This window comes from Protobothrops mucrosquamatus, unplaced genomic scaffold (assembly GCF_001527695.2).
Source record: "Protobothrops mucrosquamatus isolate PMUCROS unplaced genomic scaffold, P.Mucros_1.0 scaffold43, whole genome shotgun sequence".
Taxonomy (NCBI): Eukaryota; Metazoa; Chordata; class Lepidosauria; order Squamata; family Viperidae; genus Protobothrops; species Protobothrops mucrosquamatus.
The window spans coordinates 2,208,413-2,225,313 of NW_015386425.1; the positions used below are offsets into that span (position 1 = coordinate 2,208,413).

General features: G+C 37.7%; 1 protein-coding gene across 1 annotated transcript in view; it reads left to right on the plus strand.

Moving 5' to 3' along the window:
- Positions 1 to 16,901, plus strand: part of TNFRSF11A (TNF receptor superfamily member 11a) — a 42,790-nt gene that overhangs the window by 17,795 nt on the left and 8,094 nt on the right. Inside the window, exons 2-9 of the mRNA XM_015811511.1 lie at positions 1,048 to 1,129; positions 2,914 to 3,039; positions 4,349 to 4,492; positions 5,107 to 5,200; positions 7,000 to 7,091; positions 10,563 to 10,670; positions 12,790 to 12,842; positions 14,257 to 15,073. Of these exons, the coding sequence (XP_015666997.1) occupies positions 1,048 to 1,129; positions 2,914 to 3,039; positions 4,349 to 4,492; positions 5,107 to 5,200; positions 7,000 to 7,091; positions 10,563 to 10,670; positions 12,790 to 12,842; positions 14,257 to 15,073 (1,516 nt within the window). The remainder of the gene's footprint in view (positions 1 to 1,047; positions 1,130 to 2,913; positions 3,040 to 4,348; positions 4,493 to 5,106; positions 5,201 to 6,999; positions 7,092 to 10,562; positions 10,671 to 12,789; positions 12,843 to 14,256; positions 15,074 to 16,901) is intronic.

Sequence of the window (16,901 nt, forward strand, 5' to 3'; positions counted from 1 at the left end):
TGGAACTAACAACTTGGTTGCTAAGTGAAAAATCACAGGACTACAAGTGTGCTTACAATTTTACCTCAGCTTTTCTTTTAAAAGAATACAATCCCAAATTGTTGGGTAAGCCTAAATGGCAGGAAAGTTTCCCGAGCTCCACTCCCCACCCTTTAGAACACGGGTGTCAAACTCGCCACATCACTCGCGACTCTTTTTGCATTGCTGGCAATGGGGTGGGCACGGCTTCGGTATGATGAAACCGGCCCATGGGCTGGCAGTTTGACACCCTTGCTTTAGGATCCTTTTCCCAATGCTGGGATAATTAGCAAGGTAATTGATATTTGTATTTACATTCAGAGGAGAGGGAGGGGTTACAACAGAGTAAGAAGACACACATTGGAGAATACACATTGAAAGGAATGCACTAGCACCAGCTCTTCACCCTAGTGCACTTGACTTAGAAGGTGAACAAAAATCTTTAGTGTGAAACTGTTTAGGGGCTGGTCAATTTCAAGCAGCAGCTACAAGTGGCTGAAGAGTTCTAATCAACTAATTATGATCACATTGCTAAGCTTGCTAACTTGTTGTGAGGACTTTTTAGGGAAACACTGTGCTCCTAAGAAAAGTAACTCAGGAAAAAAAATAGCTTTATTAGCCAATCTCTGTGTGGGGTTGGGTGAAAAACAATGGTCAATCACAACTGACTGTAATGGCAAATATATGACAGAGAGAGATGTGAAGATCATAAATATGGCCATTGGTTGCAAATGTTTTCAACATCATTTAACTACAAACAGTTGCTGTACAAGGCAGTTGCTAAATAAGGACTACCTATACTGCTGTTTCTAAATTTATGCTGTTCTGAAATGTTGATTTATAATATCTATTCTCTTGGTTGGGATATGGTGGAAGTCATTGTACAACATACCTGAAGAGTACCAATTGTAATGATACAAATGTATAGTTTAAACACAATCAGAAATAAAAGTTGGGTATCCTTGAAAGATGTATTAAACTAAAAGCAATTTAACTAAGGTATTATTACTGTTCTGTTCTGTCCTTCAGTTGTACTTACAAGTCAGGCCTTCCTGTAGCAGTGAGCAACATTATGAATATTCTGGCCGATGCTGCACCAAATGTGAACCAGGTAATATGCTAACAACATTCTTCTCACTTATAAGTCAAAAATGATTTTTAAGTAAGAGAATAATCTCTTACTTTTTATGTTTCTCAAGAGCAGAACTGTGCAAACATTTTGAGGCTAAAACCCACACTTGGGTTTTAAATGCCAAGCTATGGAGCCAAAATTCAAAGAATGAGTTACAGGTAGTCCTAGATTAACGAGCTGTTGTATAACAACCGTTTAAAATTACCACAGACTTCAAAAACAACTAATTATGACTTGTCCTTGAAGTTATAACTCCTGTACACAAACAAACATACACACTTAACGTGGTCGCATTTCAGACACCTGGCAACTGTCTTGCATTTATAACTAATTGCAGGGTCTTGCAATCACATCCCAATTTATGACTCTTTTTTTTTGCTGTTTCCCAATAAAAACACCCATTGGATATGCTAGATTTGCTTAATGACTACATGGATCACCAAATAACCATGTGATTTGCTTAATGACTCCAAGAACAGTTGTAAATTTGTGTCAGGTCATTGATGACCATAGTTACTTAGGACCAAAATTACAGACTCAATTGTGGTCATACGTCAAGGATTACCTGTATACATTTAAAATTAATTAAATGTAGTTAGTAGGATTATTATAGGAGTATGTAATCCTTTACATTCCAATATAGTAAAGTGAAACCTTTTGAGGTAATTTGAGTATGGGGAGAGCTCCACTTGAGGGCTAAATAGAATCCTGAGCACACAAATTTTGCACCTACATCCAGACAATTTTTCCTCATAAAATCAGGAACCTGTATAGTAACTAGCTCAGTATTATCTTATTATATGCAGGTTGAATCACAGGGTGATTTGAAAAGGGAAATGATAGAATGTTTACCTATTTAGGTAACTAGCAGAGATTTGTATTCCTGGTTAAAAAATTAATTTTAAAGACAGCTTTTATTACTTGAAGGAAGATGTAGAGGCTACTCAGAATTGTGTTTGCCAATTATATCCTCAAACTATGTATTCTGCAGTGGTTGATTTAGCAATGCCGGGTATCCCACACTGATATTTAGGAATATAGGTTCTGCACAGCAGTTGGGAAAACCTTGAATCTCAAAGAAGAAATTCTGTTCAGAAAGAAGTATTCTGAACTCAACTCAGTTTGGACAATTTCCTCCTAGGTGGTCATATTCAGAGCAGACAGTGCTTCTGAATCACATAAGTTATTTAAAGAGAATGAATCATAGCTTCAGCATTTAAAACCAATCAGAAGAGGCCTCCAAGAAGAACCTGGAAGACTTGTGGTGCTTCCAGGCAGCTTCTGTTATAATGTGAAAAGCCATAGTGTGCTTATTTCTTCCTTTTCTCTGAATTTTTGAAATACAAATAATGGGAAAATGTGGGAATATTACAAATGGAAAACAATAACTGAACAATCTATAAGTTATCGCACGTAAGGCAGAGCAATTGTACATTAAAAACATCTTGAAATCCCATGTTCTACATAGGCAGTGATTGTTTAGTACCCCATATCCAAGCTAACTACATGCTTCACTATAGATTTTCCAATTCTGTTGTTAAATCAATTTTATTAAGCAAGTGTTTGATTCTGATAATGTTTATAAGCATCTAAAGTGATGGCAATATGTGTTTTGGTTGTTCAGCCCACTTATTCAGTCACAATTGGCCATATTTTGCCATGTGCTGACTCCACTAAGGCGATCCATGTAGGCCTGAGAAAGCCAATATTGCTAATTCTGAAGTTGTGGACATTTAATCAGTCTTTTCTGTTATTCTTCTCAGGAAAGTACGTGGCCAAAAAGTGCACTGCCTCTTCAGAGACTGTATGCAGACCCTGTGGCTCAAATGAGTATATGGACATCTGGAATGAAGAGGAAAAGTGTTTTCTTCATAAAATATGTGATAGGGGTAAGGGAAACTCATGGGTTGTTACATTGCTTCTCATTTGTCAGGGATATGACTTTTAGGAGAGCACATGAAGACTTGTATTTTGAGTTGGTGGAGGTGACAGAAGAGGAATAGTTGGAAAAGAGGATGGGGGTTCCAAAATCTCTTTTGAGCTTTAATCAAAATCCCTTACGGATGTTAGAATGTCAGGACAACTCTCACAAAATGACTGCTTAGATGACAAGTATCTTGCCATAAGTGTGGCCTGTCCCAAAACATTAATATCCCAGAAGGCAAATTGATGAGGTCTAAGATAAATAACATAATCAAGGTACTGTGTGGAAAAGATGGGGTTCGAGTATCAAAGTTTAGATCATATCTTTGGACCCAGGTTCCAGTCCTGAGTTTGGGTCAGTTGCATTCTGGGAAGTTGAAAACATCTATCAGTCTGTAGTGGACCAGCATGGTAAATTACAATACGTAATCTTCAGGGAAGAGCACTTCATGCTGAAATGGATTGATTTGGGCTGATAATGAAATGTACAAACACACAGACACAAGCATGTCACAAGCATAGACACATATATCTCACCAAAATAAAACATACAGCAAAACAGAAAGAAACAATACACTTGGCTCTCTGCCATTCCCCTTAGTTCTGCAGAATTTTCTTCATCAATCCTTAATTCAGGGACATTTATCAGCTTCAAAATACAGGACTATAATTATATATATATATATATTTAATTAGTTAAGGATGCCTTTCTTAGGCAAGCAAAAGGTGGATACTACTGGAATTCATATAGACACCCTATTTGAAATCCTACAAGAAAAGGGACATCTCTGTTTAAATCATCCCTTTAGCCTCCATAGTAAATTTCTTGTATGAACCGTATAACCTTCTACAACATTGAGCAACATCATGCTCAACTGTAACATTCAATCCTAGACCATTTTTTTCTGCAATAAACCATGAGCACTCAGTTTTTCCATAAGGCTCTCTTCAATTCTCACCACTTACCACATATTTGTTTCCCTGTGATTTCATTTACAATACCATTGATTGACAATTTGAATTTTTATTATTGCTTAATACTTGACATAGCAGCTAACACTTGTTCTGTGGGTATCACTTTGAATTGCAACAGGCAGCATTCAGAATCAGTCATGAATCAGGAATCTGTACATTATGCAAGCAGCAACATTGCCTCACTTAGAAAGAAGGCTTGGTGCAGTGTCCTTTATGATATAAATGTTATGTCGAGGAGGCTCAGAATACATGATTTAAACCTTAATTTTGACCCGCTTTCCCTTTTTTTTTAATTTAAAGGAAAAGCTTTAATAGAAGTGATTCCAGGAAACAGCACATTCCAAAGACAATGTGCTTGTATTGCTGGCTATCATTGGAACAGAGACTGTGATTGCTGTCGGCGAAACACAAAATGCTCTCCCGGTTCTGGAGTGAAATTTCCCAGTAAGATTTAAATTAACATCTCTGAAAGTTTTATTTTATTACTCAACCCTGCTGAATGTACTACTGATGAGCTGGATTGTGAGCGGCAATGTCTTGATAATGAAACTTCTTGGAGAAATGTAGTTTTCTTCCACATTGCTTAATATTATGCCACTGAAATTGGGGTAAATTTCCATCCTGGGTGATATGCCTCAATTAATCTTATAATGTTATATCTTATTTTTTTTATTTTTTCGTCTGATTGTTAGCTAACCGTTTTATCATGGGAGGAATAGTGTGTAGAAATAATACTTTAAACATCATATTGGTTATTTAGAACATTCTTGGTGTTATAATTGCATGAAAGTGTAGGTGTATATCTGTATGTATATGAACCTGCTTAGATGCAAAAATAATAATCAGTATGGTTGCTTCCAGTGCCTTGAAGGATTTAAAGACCAGTGTTCCTTTTTTATCTAAGAAATAGTCAAAAGGCTGAAGTGTTCTAAACAGTAACACTTTACTATGTACAGAAATATATCTTAAGTATTTGGTTACCAGCAAATTGTTTTCAAGTGATGCTTTTCAGAGAAGTGATGCTCTGCTCAGTGTGTTTATTTGTTATATTTTCACAGTACAGCAAGATAAGAATACAGTGTGCATACCATGTCCCACTGGTTATTTCTCTAATGTCTCCTCTGCAACTGATGCATGCAAAGCCTGGACAAAGTAAGTTTCATTAACAATGCACTAACAAAGATGCAAAGAAAATCTTTGGATGTCTGTGCTGTACTGTATTTAGAAACACTGATGTTGGTTTTAGAAATGGAGCAATTTGTCATTGCCAGTTATTAGTCTCTGAAAATTAGAATCTAGAAATCCTTATTTGCTTGATCGTGTATACTTAGTGATATTAATAAATGCATATTAAAATTGCTTTAGTTTTGTAATAATGGCTGGGTTTGCTTCTTTCCTGAGTACCAATTCATAAGTATTAGTGGTTTATCTAAAATTGAGACTTGCAGTAGGGCAGTGTTTCTCCACCTCAGCAACTTTAACATATATATATAGACTTCATTGCCCAGAATTCCTTTGTCAGCATGCTGACTAGGGAATTCTGGGAGATAAAGTTCACATTTCTTAAAATTGCTTAGGTTGAGAAACACAACAGTAGGGAAATGAGAAATAGATTGTGAGACAAAAAGGATGTAGGAATATTGTTTACTCTTTGAAATTAAGGAAATTCATTTCTCTTCCATTCCTTTCTTTTCTTCAGTTAAAATGAATTGAATAAGCTGAAACATTAACTGATTTGAGCATTTAATTATGAAAAGACCATTTAAGGCAGGAGTCCCCAACCTGTGGGCTGTGGCCCACTAGTGGGCCGTGAAGGGTTTACAACCAGGCTGCAGAAACACATCCTCACTTGCACGAGCCGACGAGCGCGCATGCACCTTCTATTTAAGTGAGCTGCATGTGCACTTGCTAGCCACTTGCGCTGAACCATCCCCATCCCCTCCCCCCCCCACCAATCCACAAAGCTGTAAACGTTGGGGAACTCTAATTTAAGGTAATATGAATAAGAACTATCCTAAAAAAAATTGAAGTATTTTTTAAAATTGTTTTAACTGAGTAGCGATTAGGGATCATCATAATGCAATTTAGCATTATTGTACACCCATCTGTTATGATATAATGTTACTGTGTGGAATGTCATGATAACCTGGTTCAATAAAGCTTGCTTTAAAAAATCTGGCTAGTGTTAGATCTATATATGCAAATGCAATCATTGGCTTGCTCTAGAAAACTAACAGGCCTCCTTATTGATCATTATTTCTCAGAGTCACATATATACATATGAGACTATCAGGACTAAACAGAGTAGGAATGAATATTTACAAATTTGGTTTTGAACTTCATTAGATATAAGATATTATACATGAAATTGGCTTTCTTTTTCCTCTTTTATCATAATATCAAAGTCAGCCTTCTACAGTCTGCTTCTCTCTAGATCAGATAGCCTGATATACCCTACCATTCCCAAGTGGTGGGGAATTATGGGAGAAGTTGTAGAGAGTCCAGGTGACTCTGGGGAAAATAGGAAAGAATTATCATATAAGCAAAGAGGGTTAAAGCTTTCCTTAAAATCTGGGAAACAAGATAGTATTTGGAAAATATCATGGACGATTCTCCCTAATTCACTGGGATATAAAAGGGGAAGTAAAGTATAATCAGGCTTGCAAGATTCCGTTATTTATAGCCTATTTCAATATAATTCTAGACTTCCTGTGGAATCGATTTCCTGGTCTGGTCCACCTTATTGATTGGCAGGAGATTATCATGTCTAAAGAACCCAAACATTTACTGAAGGAAATATAGTATCTGATATGAATGTCATTGCATTAAGCATTACCTCACTACCTCTTTATGCTATTAGTGTGTTCTCCAAAACATACATTACTTTATTAGCATGTCTTATCCAAAAACAATATAATTTATTACTTTCTTTCCATTTTTATTTAATTTAGTTGCACAGCTTTGGGAACTGAAGAAAAGATCCCTGGGAATGATTGGTCTGATGCAGTTTGTAAGACACAAGAGAGAACACATTCAGAAGATGGTAAATACGAAAGCACCACTGAACAGTAATATTATTTAAGATTTTCCGGGATTTCTATAATTAAAGTTACGCTTTATTTTGGTTTCATCCCACGATATGGTGAACCTACTCAATAACTTCAGTAATGCTATGAGTGATATTAGCAGGAGCAGGAGCTCCTGGTAGGGTTTCATTGCTGATAGGAGACCATTGGAGTTGGGTAGCTAATCAATCCAAATAAATAAAATTCCAAAAGGTAAGAGTGGTGCTGATAGAAATCCATAACAGAACTAAGGACAGGCAGGGGTCTAGAGCAGGGGTCCTCAACCTTGGCAAGTTTAAGACTTGTGGACTTCTGGGAATTGAAGTCCACAAGTCTTAAACTTGCCAAGGTTGAGGACCCCTGGTCTAGAGGCATAAGGAAAGCCACCTTGCCTATTAAATGGAAACTCCACAATCAAACTCCCAAAAAGAAATGGCAAATTGCTTTGGTATTTTGACAAGAAATGTATATGAACATGGCTGAAATATGAAGTGCCAGATGATGAGAATGTGAAGCAGGAAGGCACTCTTCCAATTATTGGAAAAACATCTTGAATTCTTATGAGTAAAATTGAATGTGATGACATCACTAGACCAAAGAAAATCTAATCACTGAGGGTGTCAGTATTTGAAACCAGTTTCTTGTTTTACAAGGACATGTGCAATTGGAACATGAAACATATAAACCAAGAACAATTTGAAATTGTAAATGCATAAATGAAGTACACTAAACTGAATAGATTTTGGTTGACCTGAATGGGCCACTTTAGATTAATAGTAAATGATTATATCAGAATTGCCTTAGGGCAGGAGACAAAATAAAGAGACATGCAGGCCAGTCAGGCATATATAAAGTGATGGAGATCCTATTCAACAAAGGGATTTGGGCTGTTGAGCTGAGGTGATTGCATTGCCAAGGCAGACAGGCCATCCAATTTGTCTCAGTAAAGAAATACTGGTCTGAAGCCAGTATTGTGGGAGAAGGTTGAAATGCTTCCAGATTAGAGGGTTTGGGGATTGCCTGCAATATACGCCCCATCCTGAACAATCTTCAGGATATGCCAAGGGTGCTCTGGGCTGGACAGTTTTGATTCTGCAGGATTGAGTAACATAGCATGATGGAATTTTCCAGCCAGGAAGACTTTCTGAGTACATAGGATTGCCTGTAGTGTGCTTCAGAGTTGACCAGCAATCTTTGATAGCTACAGGATTACCTGCACACATGCTGGAAATACCCAGCCTGGAAAAGTAAGCAAACATAACTCAGATAGTCAGGGTATGGGATGTCCACAAACTATATAGAAAAATAATGACTTCATTTGGCAAAGTTGAGAGAAGTTGAAGAAGAGGAATAAAATGGATAAACTAGATGGAGAGGAACAGATAAAGATGTAGAAAAAGGAATGGCAGATCCTGGGCGTGGGATTAAAAGCCTAGAATCTCTACATAGCCGCAAGCAGACTAAGTCCACCCCCCTTTGAATTTCTTATCTAACTCCAAGCAAGTGTTAACCATTACTTGAGAAGATTCCTATGTGTAGGCTGTTTAACATTAAATCTGTTTAATTGGACTTTCATGTGTGGACCTGATCTTTCATGCTTGACAAAGGCTGATCACAGGAAAGTCATTGGAACCACCACAGATTATTGTTGTGGGCAGGTTGAGATAGTGGATATTTGTCCATAGATATTTGTTTGCAAAGATTTAAAGATGCAAACTAAAGAAATCCTGTTATCAGAAATGGATTTTTTTTCTGTCAGTTTTTGGCAACATAATCGAAGGGTGCTCTCTGAGTTAATAAAATGGCGCTGGGTTTATGGGTTGCCCACTTCTAGTTTAACCAGAATACAAGAGGCCTAAAAAGGGAAAAACTTAACCAAGTTAAATTGGACAGACATAAGCCACATCTGTATTAGCTAACACACTGGTTCTCAGAATTCATATCTTAAATGCTATTTAGCAATGTTCAGAAAATCTGTGTCCTGCCGTGATATAAAGAAAAACTTCAGGGTTTTTTTTTAAAAAGACATTTGTATGTTATTAGGCATTCTGTTCTTGTGTTTACCATTTGTAAGTTTTAAAGATCCAGTTACAGGTAGTCTTCAGTTAACAACTACTTGTTCGGTGACTGTTTAAAGTTTACAACAGTGCTGAGTGGTATTTACAACCAGTCCTCATAATTGGGGCTGTTATTGCTACCTGCAGCCATATGATTGAGATCCAGGCTCTTGGTGACTGGCTCACAACTCCTAGCTTCCACCAAGCTAGGAGTTGTGAGGGGAAGCTGGCAGATTATAAAAGATGGCAGATTATAAAAGATGACCACATGATGAAGGCATGGAATTCGGTTAACAACAGTAGGAAGTGCTGGAATTGTTGCCACTAAGCGGTGTGGTCACATAACATTGTGCTTTCTGGCTATGTTGCTTAGCGATGGAAATTCTAGTCCTAACTGCCATCATTAAACACGGACTACCAGGAAAGGCTCAGTATCTTCTATCTACACTACTTCACAGAACCCGCTAGGTTGAAAACCATTATAATATATGTGCACATGGGTAGAGGCTATCCTTGTCTTGCTGCCCCTCATGCTCTAAGACAGTGGTTCTCAACCTTTTTAATGCCGCGACCCCCAACCGGTCGTAAGTCGAGGACTAAACCGGTTGTAAGTCGAGGACTAAACCGGTCGTAAGTCGAGGACTAAGCCGGCTGTAAGTCGAGGACTACCCAACCAGTCGTAAGTCGAGGACTTTCCCTGCCCGGGAGCACCGCACATGCGTGGTTCTGCCCCCTGCGCCGGCCGAGGCGTAGCTGGCAAGCAGCAGAGACAGAGCAGGCCGACCACCAGCTGGCCCAGCTCAAGGGAGGTAAGGCACCCGCCGGAAAAGGGGAAAAAAATGGCGGACAGCCTTGCTTGGCGACCCCCGTGAAATGGTCGATCGACCCCAAATGGGGTTGCGACCCATAGGCTGAGAACCGCTGCTCTAAGATATGTTGGATTCTTGACAAATAATCATCAACAACTTGAACTATTTCAGTGACGATAGCTCAGCTGTTTGGGACAAGATCCTAGCATTGACTTACTCCACAATGAGATGGGCCATGCACAATACCTTCAAAATATCTTAACGTTGTATCTGTTTTTCCCAGCATGAAAATTCAGGGCTAAAAATTAATCTTAGATGTGGGTAGGGTGCATGTGTTATCTTGCAGGACACAAATAGTGCAAGCATAGATTGAAAATTGCACGTACTGTAAACCATAACTAACTCCTAGTTTGTCCTATGATGTTTCTATTTTCAGTAATGAAAGACAGTGAAATTTAACAGTCCACTACTACAACGTTTCCCTACACTATTTGATTAAAAAGCATTTTAAAAAAAGCAGATCCAAAATGATATTTCCTGAGTCTAAGCTTTTATAATTCATTGTCAGTTTTTCATTTTCCAGAAAACAAGAAATTGTTTTATGTGTTGATTGTTCCATTCCTCCTCATCGCCTTGGCTGGTATAATTATCTTTACTGTATATTATCGAAGTAAGGGAAAACTATTGACAGGTACGTAATACCTAACGACTTCCTATATTATTATAAATCTATATTTATCTGATATTTTTATTTATATCTCTTAATTCGATTATTATAAAAGCCGGATTATATTTTTACATTTCTCTTTTTATATATCGTTTAAGTTCTAACTGTCAGAAGCCTGTTGCGGTTTTCACAAATGTCCCCATGTGCTCTCAGGGTATGCGGGAGCTTGCAATGTTTTCTGGGCTAAAAGTCACAATTGGCTTTTGGATGGTCTCTTGGCAGCTGCAACTGGAAAAATGAGACCAGAGCAAAGACGTTGCTGCAGCCAGGACAAAATCCAAGTTTGACATATTTAAGTTAGAATTTAAAGTAAATAGAGCTTGATTGTGATTACCGCCCATGTGTTTAATAATTTCTGTGTTGCATGAAAAATTGGAGGGAGGACACATAAGGCTGCCAATTGTTGTCCCTCTTACAACTTGAGAAGTAACTCTTTCAAGCTATTTCCTGAGCCAAAATTAAATGAAAAGTGTTATACCCCCACATAGGTGCTTTTGTAGTTCTATGTTCCATAGAACTAATGGAATTAATGGAAGTGTACAATTATGAAAGCATTGCTCAGTTCTTTGACCGTCACATTTATATCATCTTGTGTCTCAGACTCTAGAACAGGGGTGTCAAACTGCCGGCCCGCGGGCCAGTTTCATCATACCAGAGCCGCGCCCACCCCATTGCCGGCAATGGCGAAAAAGCTCTGATACGTCACGCGACGTCGCGAGTTTGACATGCCTGCTCTAGAAGGGTAGCTGACAGACAAACATGCACATCTGTTTCAAAGGAAGATTTAATTGTATGTCATTGCAATTTGCTTTCTCCACTGAAATAATAGGACTCCTTATAAGAAATTGCTGAAACAGGGCTATTTGTCTCACGATCAATAGATTTTTCTGAAGCTGAAAATAGGATTTTGAGGCTGGTTTGATGCACCTAAATATAGTTGGACAAAATGACTTTACATCTGAACTGGGTACTGACTTAAGGCTATGGGTCAAGCTCAAATAATTCAACTTCAAAATTGAATGTCAGTCAAGGTTAAGTGACTTCTGCTCACTGGGAAGAATCCTCTAAATGAATGGGAGGACACTAGTAGCAAATTTCCTAGAGCAAATCAAGGCATAGTAGTTTCTGGATTTGATAACTTTGTATGTATCATCTAGAATTTTAGGTCAAGAGAAAGATATTTTTTTTTAGACAGTGAACGTATTAACTTTTTTAGTTTAATAATTAAATCTGCATATGACATTCTTTCAGCAACCTGCATAAACAAATGCATTCTTCCACATAAAAATCAAGCTGTTTGTTGATCCAGTAATGTATTTTAATTTTTTTACTAAATCCGTAGAATACGTTTCCCAGTAAACTCATGAAACCCATTTCCTCAGCTGAGCTGATGACAGCATTTCTATTGGGGTTTTTTTTCAACTCTTCCTAATACTATATATATACAATTGTTCTTTTGGTAATTCATGTGATATTCCTTGCAACAGACTAGCCAACCAATCACTCACATACAGCTAGGTTATTAGCAAGTCAGTCATAAATTGATGGCACATGACATGGAACAAAGACCCAAGTGATATGGAATGTTCTGTTTTAGTCATGGACAGATTGTCGAGATAGACACATCTTCCATTTGTAACGTAAAGGGGGGGGCACTGGGAATCATTTTGCAACTCACATTTCACCACAAACCCTTCAAAAAAACAAACTTTTTTAGTAAAGTAGATTTAAAAACAAATTGACACCGCAATATTTAAGAATGAGTGCATATGCGTGCCATCTTTTTCACTTATTCTTAAGTCAGGGAACACAATTACAGCAAGTATACAAGTCTATTGAAATGAATGCTTTAAGTGTGCTTCACTCTGATGAAATTTAACGTTATGTGTATTATAACATGTCTCAATCTGATACTATGAATAAATAGTTCAATCCTATTTTAAGTATTGAATGTTTATAAGTGTTTTTGTAAAGATTTTTTTTCTACAGCTAGCCATAATATGTATGATTGCATTTGTGATTCACTAATATTCTGCTAAAATGCCAGAATCTAACTGAATACTGTTTCTATATTTCCTTCCAGCAGATTTACAATACTGGGCTCAGGAAATATGCCACCAAATAAAAAGGAAAAAGGTGAATTCTAAGGCTTTATGGATTTTCATACTGTTTCATGTTTTTTTCCTGGTTGCTCTCTTCTGATATCCTTCTTTGTTGGAGAACTCTTTAAGTGGTGAAATAAAGTTGTAATTTGTAAAACTGCTTGGTGGACATAAGGTCAAGAGGAAAAGATGAAAGTATAACAAACAAAGAACCACAAAGACTCCCTTGGCTTTAAATCATAGGAATTTTTTTTTAAAAATGTTGCAATTTGTCTGCAATTTGCTGGGTTTACTTAACAGATTATCACTATTACTATCAGAAGCAGTATATTTACTTAGCATTTCTCAGGACTTTTCCTGTGCAGAAAATTGGGCATTTTTAGAGCTCTATACAATCCAAGCTGCATAACAATTATTTTCCTTTTCATTAAGACATAGTATTTATTTATGTGTAGTACTCCTTTTGATTCTAGTTATTGCTTTATTTATTGTTAATATACTGGTTTGTATACATTTTCAGAGCGCTTAAGTAGACCCCTATAGCTATAGAAAACAGATAATAGATAGCAGAATGCTTTAACTCTTAAAAATCCTAAGAATTACTGAAAAACTTAATAATTCAGTATATAGCTAACATTGATAGTCTCTGAATCTCTGTATATCATGACAGCTCATCAACTCTTCACATGCTCTGTAATTTTGCTGTATTAATTTTGTAAGGTAAATGCATATCACTGAAAATTACTCATTTAGATTTTTAAATCTAGAGAAGGATGGTTAAGGAGATGTCTAAAAATAAATCCTATCTCATCAATTTCAAAATACTGGGACACAGAATTATCAAGCACAATTAATTGGCCAACAAATTCAGAACAATTAAAAATAAGGAGTTAATTTAGATTTGGATGAAGTACAGTGGTATCTCGGTGTTCGTCAGTAATTTGTTCCAGAAGATGCGACGAATACTAAAGCTGATGGGTACCGAGAAAACCACATGACTTACCATTTAACCCGCTATTTCAGCTGGAAGAAATAGTGAGTCATAGGCAGCCAACATCAGCAAGTTCTTCCTTGCATGTTGACTACTGGGAGAAAGAGGAGTGCCGGAACAAGATTTCTGCTTCAAAACACATTGAATACCAAATTCAACGAGTTTTGAAGCAGACAAGATATGACCGTTATCTGGTTTCTGACCATAGAGGGGTCCTCTGGGATTTCCACGTTTCCTACCTTCTAACTTTATTTTAATTCTTTAATAATCAATTTAAAAACCAAAAATGGTATGTTGCAGAGCCCAGCACCATTTCAATTTAAAACTGCTTCTGGATCCCCAAAACCTACTGAAATACTTAAAAAAATTGAAAAAGTATTTGCTTTGCTTTGGAATGTGATTGCCTGACCAGAAAGAGACAATTTTTTTTTTCCTGAAGTGTTTTCTTTTCTTGCAGGATTCTTCTTGTGATACATTTGTAAACACAAATGTAGTACATCCTGCTGGCCTTCAGCTTTTGGGAGGGACTTATTTGCTGGATCTTGACAAATATTGCTTTCCAGATGAGATACATTACCCATGTGAGCACCTGCTGAGTGAAAAAGATGGTCCTGATAAAATACTTTACGGATCAAGAGAAAATTTCCCAACATTGTTTCTAACTACCATTTCTGAAGACGGCCACTTTAGACAGACTCCTATGGAGGATGAATACACAGACAAAGTATCCCATGGGCAATGTTACTTACCTTTAGTGAGCCAATCTGATAGCAAACCTGAATCACCCTTCTCTGAACCGCTAGAGGTGGGAGAGAATGAGAGCTTGAATTACTTCTTCACAGGAACAGAAAATCTGGAGGAATTAGTAAACTGCTGTTGCTTGGATCCATCATGTGCAATGGACCCTATTCATGCTTCCTCACACAAAAACCTGCAGAGTTCTTGTAATCATTTCACTTGTGCCAAGATGAGAGGTGTTGATAATGAAGATACAAGTACTTCCCTACTGGTGTCTGAAGAAAAGCATAGCTTTGCCAGTTCATCTTGCAGACAACCTCCTAACAAACTGGATAATGCCACAGATTCCTTAAAAGAAAATGGATCTTCTCTGCTAGGGACCTGTGGTTTGGAATCTTCTTCTGTAGACCAAAATGGATCATCAAACAATATTGGAGACAAAAGTGAATCATCTGATGGAAAGGACACAAAGGACCAGAATGCAAAAAGAACATCTGAGTCAAGCTACAATGTTTCAGATCCCCCAGCAGCATCTGGTAAGCCCTCCATATGGAACATACTTTCTTGGTAGTGGGGGGTAGATATTACTAAGCATCTACAGAGCAGATTGCAGCACTCACCTTTTCTTTAAAAAGCTAAGTAAAGACAGATTTTGTTAGTACTTGGATGGGAGACTAAGAGATCACAGCTCTGTAGATTATGTTGGGAAATTAAATCAATAGCAAACAATTTCTGTATTGAAGTCAAGACTACATAGATAGATGTAGCAGTATACAGTATATAATTCTGGAGGTCAGTGCAGAAGATGAGAAAGAAAGGCAAGTCAAATGAAGGCATTGTAGACCTTACTGTAAATCAGACATATCAAACTCGTGACATCACGTGACGTTGCGCAACATATCGGGACGGTTTTGCCATTGCCGGCAATGGGGTGGACGCGGCTTCCGGATGACGCGTCCGGCCCGCAGGCTGGCAGTTTGACACCCCTGCTGTAGATCTATACCAGGGGTGTCAAACTGCTGGCCCATGGGCCAGTTGCATCATGCAGAGGCCATGCCCACCCCAGCTCCGCCAATGCGAAAAAAGTCACAATACATCGTGACATGTAACGTGACGCGCTGAGTTTGACACCCGTGATCTGAACATAGAAATGATATTTGTTCTTTACTCATTTTTGAGAATACAGTATAAAAATGTAAGCTAGAGGCAGAAAAGTGGAAAACCATGTTTAAAGCAATTACTTCATATTTTTTCATAGTAAGGTTGGCTCTGCATGTTAATCTTGCAGTTAATTTTAAAGATCATTTAAACAAGGCAGGAACATTTATTTTTCTCTGGGATTTTGGAAATGAGTTAGACCCAATGTGATTATATTCTGGTGCCAGTGGTTTTTCTCCACCCAGCAAACAAAGTATACTTTTTGGCACTCTTTACCTTGGTCAAGCTAGTTGGCTAGCCAATGTTGTGGTGATGGTTTAAAAGGGGAAAAAAAAACATTCACAGTGAACCTCCAATTACAAATAGAGAGGTACAACTAAAGGAGATGAAAATATTAGTCATACGTTTTTATGGCACCCTTTCTACTATATTGTACATTTTCCAAATATGTTTGGCTATAGTCCTCATCATTTACAGTTAGTTGACAAGCAATTAGCTATAATAGTAGACACTGTAGTTTAATGTGAATATAGAGAAGCTTGTTGTATATAAGCGCTTGAAAAATATTTTCAGGATAATTTGATGAATAATAATTTTTTTGCACCTTGACAGTTATCCTGTTAAACAAAATATGGAATATTCACAATAATAACCACAAAATTCATTAAACTTGGGAAGAATTCATTCCGGACAGCAGATGGTGCTGCAGAGAAAGGCACTCTTCCAGGATCTTGCTTCAGTGTTTCTCAACCTTGACAATTTTAAGGCATGTGGACTTCAACTCCCAGAATTCCACAGCCAGCAATGCTGGCTGTGGAATTCTGGGAGTTGAAGTCCACATGCTTTAAAATTGTCAAGGTTGAGAAACACTGTGCTAGATGATTATTATTTATTTATTTATTTGATTTGTATCCCGCCCTTCTCCTTACCGGACTCAGGGCGGCTGACAGCCTTATAAAACCAATATTACAGTAGATATCAATTTAAAACCAGATTAAAAGGAAATTTTTGTAATGGCCTAATAATTAAAATTTCCCTTAAAAACCCCACTAAAATTCCCTAGGCCAATCCCGCTTGTTGGAAAAGCCATGTCTTTAGGGCGCGGCGGAAGGAGGGGAGATCCGGGATCACCCGGATCTCTGGGGGTAGTTCGTTCCAGAGGGTGGGGGCTCCCACCGAGAAGGCCCTCCCCCTGGGGGTCGCCAG